Here is a 12,105-nt window from a genome sequence, read left to right on the forward strand (position 1 = left end):
ATATTTTAAACTTTATTAAGATTAAACATAAAATGTTATGTAATATAGGTACACTAAGGTACACAGAGCACGTATAAATATCGAATTTGTTCAAAACGTGAATACAAATCTATATTAATTATAAATTAAACCTATAGAAATGAATGCCTTAACGATCCAACCGAATCTTTTAATGCTTGTATAATTTTATGTGAATTTATATATTACATATGCAGTCTTTTAAAATGCACGCCGAAATGATTTTTCGATCTTGAAATGTAAATTACTAAACTATCTCTACTAATATTACGAGTTAAATTGACTAGCTAATTAATTTAACTCGTCAATTAATTTAACAGTTAATTTAACTCGTCAATTTAACTCGTAATATTACTGTGGTAGTTTAGTAATTTGCATTTCAAGACCGAAAAATCGTTTCGACGTGCATTTTAAAGGACTATATATGTAGTATGTAAATTCACACAGAATTATAAGCATCTAAAATCCAACATGCCTTTAAGGCATCCAGTTTTATAGATTATATTTCTCACATATACAATCCTATAAGATTTAATATTAATTATAAATTAATTTGCTTAGAGCAAATTAATTTATAATTAATATTAATTGAAATTCTAGAAATAACTATATAAGTTCCCAGATTTATTAGATTATAGCAATTTCTTGATTTAGTCAATATATTTGTAAATATGAAAGATCTTAGAAATAATATTAATGATCGAACAATTTTGCATATCATATTAGACGCAAAGGAGAAAGTAGGTAGTAAAGTATTTTGTGATAATTGTCGATGCATTAATATTTAAAATTCAGAAAGAAATGCAATTCACGGCCGAAATAAATGCAGATAATTGTAGGCGAAAATAATACATGTAATTTTGAACGTGCACATACACAATTGGTTGATTCAAAATCATTTAGAAATTTTAATCATTTAATTATTTGCGAATGCCAATGAACATTTTGAATGCCCCTTCCATCTTGCTAATTTAAACTAGTACATTAATATTATACAGCAATATTGGAGATCGTCATTGATATTAATTAAATGGATTAAATGCAACATGGGAATGCAGTAGATGAAAGAAGGGAAAGGAATTGATAATGTAATGCGTATTAAATTCGTATAAGTTGCAAAATAACTAACGTTTAAATATTTCTAAATTGAGAGATGAGACAGATGATGAGATATTCGTAAACATGCATTATGCACGTATAAAATGTATTATGGATGAAATTCAATACAATGCATATTTGAAAAGAATTGGGATGAACTTGGCAAGGAAAGAAATGTGCTCGGACATATTGTCTCGGAAAAATTGTGTTAATAAAGGAAACAAGAAAAATAATCTGACAACGTGACAATCCATTAATTCATATAAAAATTGTAAGAAAAGAATAGTTTAATATTGATTTTTCTTTTTATTATTAACATAAAAGTAGCTTACATGCTACTATAATAATAAATAATAATAAATAATAATAATAAATAATAAAAAAATACTATAATAATAAAAAAAAAGTGATTTGTAGCCTATGTAGCTTTCCTTTAATACTCTCTATTATATTATTTAAACGTAACATTAATAAAGGATGTCATTATTAGGTGTACAATTTTGCTTCCGCCGTTTTTTTTTCCGAAATTCGAGGCTTTATTGTAAAAAACTGGTTATACATTTATGATTCAAAGTATTGTCCATCGTTGGCCACTATTTTCTCCTATCTTTCGGGTAGCGTACGAATCCCGGGTCGAAAAAACTGGTCATCTTTAGAGGCTATCCACGAATCGATCCAATTTTTTACTTTTTCATAAGACCGGAAGTGCTGGTCAGCCAGGCCGTGTGCCATTGATCGAAACAAGTGATAGTCAGAGGGAGCAACGTCTGGAGAATACGGCGGGTGGGGTAGAACTTCCCATTTCAACGTTTCCAAGTATGTCTTGACCACTTTCGCAACATGGGGTCGAGCATTATCATGCTGCAAAATCACTTTATCGTGTCTCTCGTTGTATTGCGGCCGTTTGTCTTTCAATGCTCGGCTCAAACGCATCAATTGCGTTCGATACCGATCGCCTGTGATTGTTTTCAGTCGGTTTTAACAGTTCATAATACACTACGCCGAGCTGGTCCCACCAAATACAGAGCATGACCTTGGACGTCAAAATCACCGTTCTTGAAGCGTTGAAACCACTCACGATACGTTCTTTCACTAATAGCGGCCTCACCATAAGTATTTGAGAGCATTCGATGAGCCTTAGCCGCAGATTTCTTCATATTGAAACAAAAAATTAAAACCTCCCGCAAATGATGAGAATTGGCTCATAAACTGACATTTTCAATCGAGAATAACTTTATGATGCAGACACAAATCGACTAATGTTTCTATGGGGTTATGTTGACAGATGGCCAAGTTTATTGTATGACGTCTATGATCTATTTATTTCGACCACCACTTACCGCTAAAGCCATCTATAGGAAAACGGCGGAAGCAAAGTTGTACACCTAATAATATTATTTGATGTGACCATCGGAAATTTATGCTCAAGAATACGTATATGTTTCAGAAATTACACATCGGTTTCAAACAGCTCGAAGAGAAGTCCGACAATTGTTACTGCAATATTTGTTACCCTGGTTGCATAATATGGAACTTGTTGATCCTAATGTACCGCCGCCATCTAATCCGTTGAGTTATTATCAGGTGAATGAAACTCATTATCATGATCAGCTTTGGAATAGCAGCGCTACAGAAAATTGCATTTTATTTCGAAAGTCTGAAACTCTGTGTTTTTACTTTTTGGACGTAGTTAATAGAGACAATAGAAATAATATAACAAAGGCTTAAGATAATAATATAATTGACAAAAACATTTATCGAAAGAGATATTTTTATATTGCAATTGTTATATTGCGATATTACGTTACTATTCAAGAGCTGATAATATAGCAAATTCATATTAATAATTTATATTAATTTGTCTATTTTGGTTTGTCTATTTTTATTTGTCTATTTTGAAATATTAGGCAAATAATTAATTTTTAATAAAATGTATATTTATTGTGCACTTCTTATAGCGATAATTCTCAAGAGCCATTTTTTATTAATATTATATTTATTTTATTTTATTTCCAGAATTAGAACAGTTTGTTATTGTTTCATTTGTTTGTTTATTTTAGTTTGTGGAAGTTGATGAAATAATTGAGCTTTGCAACTTTTAATTGAACTTTTATTGAACGTATTTTGATGCATAACGAACATATTTATAAATAAACAATACAATTGTTTATTGTGTAGAAGAGAGAAAAAATATACGCGCGCTATAAATATGTCGAATATTGCTTTTGATATTCTAAATGGACTTTTCATTTGATTTATAATCTACGTTATATTTTCAGTATGCTGTTGGACATAATAAATGATTTATTGTTGATCAAAGGGCAAAAAGAGAACTTGGAGGCGCCGGGTATCGATCCCGGTACCTCTCGCATGCTAAGCGAGCGCTCTACCATCTGAGCTACGCCCCCTTATAATGTAGTTCTGCAAAAAGATCAATTGAATTCAGAAAAGTGATCTACTTTCGATGGAAGGAAGAAAAAAAAAATAATATTGGAGGCGCCGGGTATCGATCCCGGTACCTCTCGCATGCTAAGCGAGCGCTCTACCATCTGAGCTACGCCCCCATATGATCTGGATCACTGACAGGATTGTTTTATATCACAAATGTGATCCACTTTTGGTAAAAGGAAGCAAAAAATGATCTTGGAGGTGTCAGGAATCAATCCCGGTACCTCTCGCATGCTAAGCGAGCGCTCTACCATCTGAGCTATGCCTCCTTATATGCAGTTCTGTAGAAAGAGCAATCAAGCTCGAATAAGTGATCTACTTTTAGTGAAAGGAGCCAAAAAATAAAATGATATTGGAGGCGCCGGGTATCGATCCCGGTACCTCTCGCATGCTAAGCGAGCGCTCTACCATCTGAGCTACGCCCCCGTATGATCTGGATCACTGGCAGGATTGTTTTGTATCATAAATGTGATCCACTTTTGGTAAAAGGAAGCAAAAAATGATCTTGGAGGCGCCGGGTATCGATCCCGGTACCTCTCGCATGCTAAGCGAGCGCTCTACCATCTGAGCTACGCCCCCTTTTAATCTGGATCGCTTGCAGAATTATTTTAAATAATGATTGTGATTTTAGGAAACAGTTGCATCTATAATTTTGCATAATCTCAGAATTCATATTTATCATTTGTGTAGTAAAAACGAGTTATATTTCTATGATATATGTCATTTTCATGATCAACTTTGAAAATTGTAAATAACCTTTGAATAGAAATAAATCTTTAAAAATTTTAATATTTTGTACACACAAGATAAACTTGTTTCACACTTTTAGGGACATTTTCATAGATTTTATATAAAAATAATGTTCCATTATCCTAGACATGGCCGATAATTTTATCCGACTATTATGTACTAAAAATAATATAATATTAATTCCCGAAATGAATAAATTAATCAAATAATAAACTTAATGGGAATTAGCACTATAAAAAGTGCGCGATAAATATCAACGTAACATTTAGTCAAGTATCTGACTTTTAATTAGAACAAATAGTTACAAAATTTCAATAATCGCTCGTACTTGTTACATTGATATTTTATCGCGCACTTTCTACAGCGCTAATTCCCATAGCCTTTAAGTTTATTACTAGATTAATTATTATGTACTAATTTTCGACGAGATGAGGTAATTCCATAAGTTTGGTATTACACTGGTATCTCTTTGTTATTTGGGAAAATAGAACATTGTGGATAGAATCTCAACGTTGAATATGAAGAGCTCGCAGAGAACTCAATACCTGAGCTGTGTACTGATTTCGACGGACTTGCAAATGCATCAATATAGCAATCGTGTTTGCACGTGCAACGTGAAAACTCAATGATAAAACATAATAAGAATAGTAAGTTAATTCCTTTGCAAGAAATAGACGCTATAGAATTTTGATAAGGATATTAATGTACAGAATATACAATCTAGTTTCGATAAAAATATGAATATTAATACGTTGTAAAATATACAATAGTACTATATAGATATAAAAAAATGATATACGATCAAATGATATAATAAGTTCTCATAAAAATGAAGAATTCTCACGACACAAGATATCACCAAAAACATATGCAAGCAATTTTGACAAAAATATATGGTGAAGTTTGGGCGCAAGTAGAAAGATCGATGCCAATCTCTAAGGTTGGGTACAATATTTGGCATATTACATTCGAATATCGTAATATTTTTTTAATTAATAACAAATGATATAGTTGTAATATTAAAATATTTGATTAGGATCCGGAAATTGTAGAAATCATAAGTTTATACTCAAGATCTCTCATCGCATCATGATTATCCAATAATTATCAACACTCGTGATTCACTTAATTATAGAATAATCTTAACATGTAAATCGAAATTCTACTGTGCTATTCTATTATCCACGTGATTTTCTTGATTATTCTATAAATAGCAGGAATAGCACAGTAGAACTTCAATTTATGTGGGAGAAGTGCCTGAATCAATACTTAGTGTCTGCAAAATATCTTCTTTTGATAATTTTGCTTATTGCAATCATAAGAGTTCTCTTGATCAATTCTATTGTGAACATCGTAATTGAACGATCGGTTAGAGTGATATCAAGACCATTGAGAAGAAAATTCACTTAAAGGAGAAAGAGCATAAAGAACGTAACGATTATTACATTTGTCTTTCTTCGAACGATGTTATTCAATTATTGTTGATAGTAATAACCTTGATCATTTCTATGGACAGACAGATGAGACGATAGAATTGTAATTCAGATGATTATATCGAGAGCTCTTGTGCCTGACACGCAAACAATACCATAATCGATTTTCAATATTCTCATTTTTCTTTTAATATCATTGTATTAAACCTTTACCATTGTTAGTAACAATAGTAACAATATCGTGATATGTAATGAATGATCGTTATCTTGTTATTTTGTAAACAATACTCTTGTTTTTTAATCAAGCGAGGGAGAATATCAAAATTAACGAACATTTTTCGCAACGCAGCTATTTTTTATCCTTTATGAAAAGCTCTTTGATAAAAACATTTCCCGATTGAAAAATTTTAAATTTAAATGTTCTCTTTTTTAGATGTTAATAGTTTTAAAATATGATATTTTCTATTATAAAAAAGAAAAGATAGTATTTTAGAATAATTATAGAATTTTATGGCTAATTATGATTTTTCTCATTTTTTAAGTATTTCTTCAGAAAGGTTTTGTTTACTTGGACATTTACAGAAAATATTTTTTTATATTCCTGCAATATTTCTTAATTAATTTTTTCCAGTATTACACGAGTGATGTAACACGTGGAGGAACTCGCAGAGAAGGCTGGGGCAGCGCAGAAGCGACGGAGATGGTGCTCAACAATCTCTTCTATATCACAGCGAAATTCTCGGACGAACATCCTAAAGAGACAGAAGAACTTTGGGCGACTTTGTGTAGTTGTTGGCCAAACAATCTTAAAGTCATAATCCGCTATTTAATTATCGTCTCGGGAATGGCACCTCAGGAGCTGCTACCATACGTGAGTGAAACTTTTAGGATAGCTTTATTTGCAGCGATAAGGCAGTAATAATAAAAATTGAGAGAAGGAGAGAAAGAAAAACATTTCCATACATACATTGATTATTATAAAGAATATTACTAAGATCTCGATAGTCTAAATGCTTAGGACGCTCGTATGAAATACAAGAGATCCGGGTTTGACTCCCAGCCGAAGTAATATTTTTCGCAATAAATTTATTTTTCAGCATTTTTCTAATAGGATGTCTGATTGAGCACCAAATTATTAAAACTGTTTGTCAATTTAATTCGTGATATTACTACAGTAGTTTAATTTATAAATCCGAAAAACCAATTCGACGCGCAATTCGAATAACTACAAATATGATATATATATATATATATATATATATATACATGTGCGTATATAGTATATATAGATTAAATAATTCAGATTGAATTATTTAAGCATTAAAAATCTAGCTTTTTAACCGTCATTACTTTTATTTTTTTTTGTTAAATAAAAATTGAATCGTTAGGCAAAGCGTGTGGTATTGTATCTGGCACGAGCCCGTCCGGATCGTCTTGTCGATGAAATGATGACAGAGTTGGAAACGGTCGAAACTCTGAATTGCTTGATCGAGCGGACTGAAACGCCACCTTTTTACCGGCTTACTAGCATGAGAAAAGCCTCGTCACACAGCGATGCACCCGCTGCTGATCCTGCCAATCCTCCTCGTGATCTCGGTGTTGAAAAAGGTACCATCCATACGAAAAGGCACTCCGGAGAAGATCCCGTCAAAACCGGGTAAGTATTATAATACTTGTTGAAATATATTATTTAATTAAAATTTAAAGGTTCCATAATTGTATCTCTTAAGTTTATTTTTACGAAAATAGAAAGAGATGTCTGAGGACAACTAATTTTGTGATATAATCATTCTTTGATCTGCAAGAATTCTAATTTATTTCAAGATATTTGAAATTTTCTGCAGCTCAAAATCTGATACCGCGCTTAGAGCACTTGCGGGATTTCAAACTCCAAGGGCAGAAAAGACAAGGACTGCGAGCGGTCCACCAGTTCTTCCAGATGATCTATCAACTCCGACGACGGAAGCCGAGGTACATACTCTATTAAAAATTTGATTTATCGTTATAAAAAGTTAAAATCTTAAAATTATACAAAAGTTTTGCTTCTTTTGATGACAAAGTGACGAGTAAAAATATGTAAAAGCTTGAAAAAGCACCTAATGCATTTTAACAGGATAGTCCAATTTGAAACATTAATATTGTTTTTAGTTAACTACCGACGAGTCTTGTTACGCTGCTCGTAATGGACCAGTCGGAGTGAATGGAAAGATGCCATGTGTCGATGAGAAATTTGATATTCCTCAACCGCATCCCTTGCCAATGCCAGAATACGGCGGATATTTCGCTCCTTTAACTGAATACTTGCCCGACAGCTCTCAGCCGATAAGCGGATTTCATAGGTGAGTGCAACCTACGGTATTTCATTCATTTCGCTAGATATGATATGCATTAATAATCTGATTTTGTTATATAACCCTTCAGATGTAACATCGCTGTGATGTTGCTCACTGACGTGGTCATCGACGGAATCCAGCTTGATTGGGCTATACATGTTCCTTTGATGCTGCACATAGTTTTTCTCGGTCTAGACCATTCCAGACCATTGGTACGGGATCACTGTCGTTGTTTGCTGCTGAACTTGCTGGTCGTACTTGGCGACCATCGTGATCATCTCGGCGTGGCACGCGTGTTACTCGCCTCGAAGACGGAGCAATTGGGATTGGGATTGTCCACTCCGACTCTACCAGTGTTGGAACACAATTTTACGGAGATGGATCCAGAGTTTGATAGTTATCTGTACGGTCCTCCTGCAGTTCCACCCCCCACGACACCACCACCATCGTCTTCACCACCTCCACCCTCTTCGCCCCCACCTCCTCCACCTCCTCCACCACCGCCTCCGCCACCACCTATGCCTCCCGATTCTTCAGCATCTCCGCCAGCACCTCCGCCACCTCCGCCGCCACCTCCTCCTCCACCGTTGCCGTCTTCCTCGGTTACGGACGGTACACCTACTCATTCATCTCTGTCGAATTCGACGTCAACTCCACCGATGTCGATGAATCACTCGAATCAATCGACAACAGGTGACAGTAAAGATTATGGGAATTCTCATTACGGTAAGATACCCAGATGCGCTACATAAATTTATTTTTACTTTGTATTTATAAAAAAAATTTACAGAAATAATAAAAGAAACAATTTTACAGAACCAGCGGTATGTAATAGCTGGCCGACTGCGAGCGGAACGACGATGAATGCAGTGCCGCCTGTTATTGTAACGCCAGAGGACACACATAATTGGACCGGTCCTCAACCGGGCCCCAATATGCCAATACAAGACGTCATTAAGTCCTTAATCAATTTCTTAGCGTCTAGGTATACACGTTAATTACATATTCGGAGAAATAAAATAAAAAATTTAATTATTATGTTTCTTATATTATATTATAATTTTTATGATAGGACAAATCAACCGCTTTGGAATTATGAGGATATGACTGCCAAAGTATGGTGGGTGCGTAGCGCCGAGCAACTTACGATATTATTGCGGCACGTGTTACGTGTCTTTAGAGACTCTTTACCTCACGCATTAGTTAGCCAGAGATGGGCGCAAACGGCGCTGCAATTAGGACTCTCTTGCTCATCCAGACACTATGCAGGAAGATCTTTGCAAGTTTTTCGAGCATTGCGTGTTCCCATAACGTCTAGAATGCTATCTGATATCTTATCTAGATTGGTGGAAACAGTTGCTGAGCAAGGCGAAGACATGCAGGTATCAATAGTTTTCTTGTTGATATAATTACTTTTATTTTAAAAAATATAATTGAGAATGATTTTAAAAAGAATTTTAAGTTGATTGGTATCTTGAATATTTTATGATTATAATATTATAATTTTCATGTGCCTTAGGGATATGTAACAGAGTTGTTGCTAACGTTGGAAGCAGCTGTTGATTCACTCGAGTCAGACTTTAGGCCTCTTGATTTTATGAAGGAAATCTTTAAATCGACGCCTAATTTGAATAACAAAGATCCTGTATCGGGAAATGTAATCGGAGGGAAGCGTAGTCCAGGTGGAAATGGATATCCAACTGGACCGAACATGTTTTCTCATTTAAATCAAGGCGGACATACTAGGAGCACTAGTTATTCAGTTAGCTACTGCATGAAGAGATCCAGCGGTGGAAATTCCGCGACCAGCGATATGAAAGGTTACTATTTGATACTTCTTGTATTGTATTTACAATACATTACTAGATTTCCATTATAAATTTTAATTCTAATTCATTGATTTGAACAAAAAATTTTTGTCTATAGAATTGGAAAACAGAACTGGCGGCAACAAGTATCCTAACTCGAACTTGTCGAGATCAAGGTCAGCACAGTCCTTGAAATTATTAGGTGATTCCGCCACGCAGGATGACAAAATGACAATACTAGCGCAATTGTTCTGGCTGTCAGTATCCTTGCTTGAATCAGATTATGAACACGAATTCCTTTTGGCATTGCGACTACTCAGTCGCGTGCTGCACAGGCTACCACTCGATCGACCAGATGCCCGGGACAAGGTTGAGAAATTGCAACAGCAACTGCGATGGACTTCGTTTCCCGGTGTACACGCGCTGTTATTGAAAGGATGCACTAGTCCAAATACATACGAACCAGTTGTTACACTGCTGTCTCAATTCACGCCTCTATTAGATCTGCCAGTCGTCGATCCGACGCAGAGCCTCGCATTCCCGATGAATGTTGTATCATTGTTGCCTTACATGTTATTAAATTACGAAGATGCTAACGAACTTTGCATTAGAAGCGCCGAAAATATTGCGCAAGTAAGTCTTTTCTTTTTATTGACTTTCTATCACATTAACGTATGAAAAGTGCAATTATCAATTTATTTATTGAAATATACTCATTTATTAACTTTTTTTTTCTTGTAGGTAAGCGCAGAAAAGGGAAAGAAATTAGAGAATCTTGGTACTGTAATGACGTTGTACAGCCGGCGTACTTTCAGTAAGGAAAGTTTCCAGTGGACTAAATGTGTAGTGAAATATCTTTACGATTCTTACGCTCATCTTAGTTTCAACATGCTTGCTTTCCTTGTGGAAGTACTGGAGAAAGGTCCAAGCAGTGTGGCATTGCCAGTACTCAGTATTATACATTGCATGTTGCATTACGTGGATTTGGCGTCTCCAGCCGCGCAACCGATCAATACCGAACTGTTGAGAGTGATTTCTAAATACGTTGAGGTAAAGATTTAAATATTTAATTAGCTTCATAATCGTTTATCAAATAAATAAACTAATATTTTAGGGCACTCAATGGAAAGAAGCGTTAAAAATCTTGAAGCTTGTAGTGACAAGATCATCAACACTCGTAGCGCCGCCGACTTCGATGCACGGTTCATCTTGGGATTCTTCGCTATCATCACCACATCCTAGTTTCACCGATACAGAGATATTTACCAAAAAAGAGCTACCAGGTAAATCGACATTTCCGTTTAAATTAATTATTTTTATTTTCCTTGAATGTACATTATCAATTTTGTTTTTTTTTTCCTTTGCGGCATGCATGCATGGCACGGATGATTTCTTGCACGACACCCAGATTGCGATAAGAACAACAATAATGATAGATAATCTTTTCCTAAAATAAAATAATTATTTTTTTAAACCAAATATGCTTTGAATTATATTATACTTTCTTAAGTATATGTATTACTTATGTTTCTACGATTATTTGGACTTTTGTGTATCTAAAATCTTTTTAACTAAAATATTTTACAAAATGTAGTAAAAAAATGTGTTCTATTATTATCATGTAAAAATATAGATTTTATTTTTATTAATCATTTTTAAAAATATTTTATCTGTTTTATTTTTATTAATAGGAAGAACAATGGACTTCACGTTCGATCTGTCTCAAACACCAGTAATCGGTCAACGTTGGCTGATACGTCAAGGTACTGAAGAAAAATTAATCAGTTCTCCACGTTGTTCGTTATCTCTATCACCGGCTGAAAATAGTGCCATTGCCGGTTGGAAAAGACCATGGATGTCACAGGTATAATTATAAAAAATATCAAACAAGAATCTATTATGATTGCAAAAGATTTGATTAGAAAGTGATAACATTTATAGACAGAAAATTTAATATATTAATAATATGTATAAATTATGCATTCAAGATATATAATCGATTTTTTTTCAATAGGGCCGTGTCAGGGAGTGCTTGGTAAATTTGTTAACGACATGTGGACAAAGAGTTGGTTTACCAAAGAGTCCATCGGTACGTTTTTATTTGCAGACGTTTCAATTATTAATTCGAATAGTGTGTCCTATCCTATAATTTATCCTAATATAATACATATGTATATGTATATTTACATGTAATTATATAATATTTTATTCTGAATT

At 34.2% G+C, this 12,105-nt stretch overlaps 1 protein-coding gene and 4 non-coding genes across 10 annotated transcripts in view; 1 reads left to right on the forward strand and 4 right to left on the reverse strand.

Annotated features, from left to right (window-relative positions):
• LOC108693403 (protein furry) overlaps nucleotides 1-12,105 on the forward strand; it is a 32,961-nt gene that overhangs the window by 16,864 nt on the left and 3,992 nt on the right. For all 6 annotated transcript variants that reach the window (XM_018202314.1, XM_018202317.1, XM_018202320.1 and 3 more), the window contains 14 exons: nucleotides 2,564-2,700; nucleotides 6,379-6,618; nucleotides 7,136-7,404; nucleotides 7,592-7,718; nucleotides 7,896-8,086; nucleotides 8,169-8,806; nucleotides 8,897-9,065; nucleotides 9,153-9,462; nucleotides 9,600-9,900; nucleotides 10,007-10,521; nucleotides 10,630-10,938; nucleotides 11,003-11,171; nucleotides 11,580-11,752; nucleotides 11,903-11,977. In XM_018202314.1, the coding sequence (XP_018057803.1) occupies nucleotides 2,564-2,700; nucleotides 6,379-6,618; nucleotides 7,136-7,404; nucleotides 7,592-7,718; nucleotides 7,896-8,086; nucleotides 8,169-8,806; nucleotides 8,897-9,065; nucleotides 9,153-9,462; nucleotides 9,600-9,900; nucleotides 10,007-10,521; nucleotides 10,630-10,938; nucleotides 11,003-11,171; nucleotides 11,580-11,752; nucleotides 11,903-11,977 (3,623 nt within the window). The remainder of the gene's footprint in view (nucleotides 1-2,563; nucleotides 2,701-6,378; nucleotides 6,619-7,135; nucleotides 7,405-7,591; nucleotides 7,719-7,895; nucleotides 8,087-8,168; nucleotides 8,807-8,896; nucleotides 9,066-9,152; nucleotides 9,463-9,599; nucleotides 9,901-10,006; nucleotides 10,522-10,629; nucleotides 10,939-11,002; nucleotides 11,172-11,579; nucleotides 11,753-11,902; nucleotides 11,978-12,105) is intronic.
• Trnaa-agc lies at nucleotides 3,452-3,524 on the reverse strand. Its single transcript has one exon. It is a non-coding gene; the product is annotated as a tRNA-Ala (tRNA).
• On the reverse strand, nucleotides 3,608-3,680 carry Trnaa-agc. The gene has a single exon. It is a non-coding gene; the product is annotated as a tRNA-Ala (tRNA).
• Trnaa-agc lies at nucleotides 3,918-3,990 on the reverse strand. Its single transcript has one exon. It is a non-coding gene; the product is annotated as a tRNA-Ala (tRNA).
• Trnaa-agc lies at nucleotides 4,071-4,143 on the reverse strand. Its single transcript has one exon. It is a non-coding gene; the product is annotated as a tRNA-Ala (tRNA).

The sequence above is a fragment of the Atta colombica genome, unplaced genomic scaffold, assembly GCF_001594045.1.
Source record: "Atta colombica isolate Treedump-2 unplaced genomic scaffold, Acol1.0 scaffold9, whole genome shotgun sequence".
Classification (NCBI taxonomy): Eukaryota; Metazoa; Arthropoda; class Insecta; order Hymenoptera; family Formicidae; genus Atta; species Atta colombica.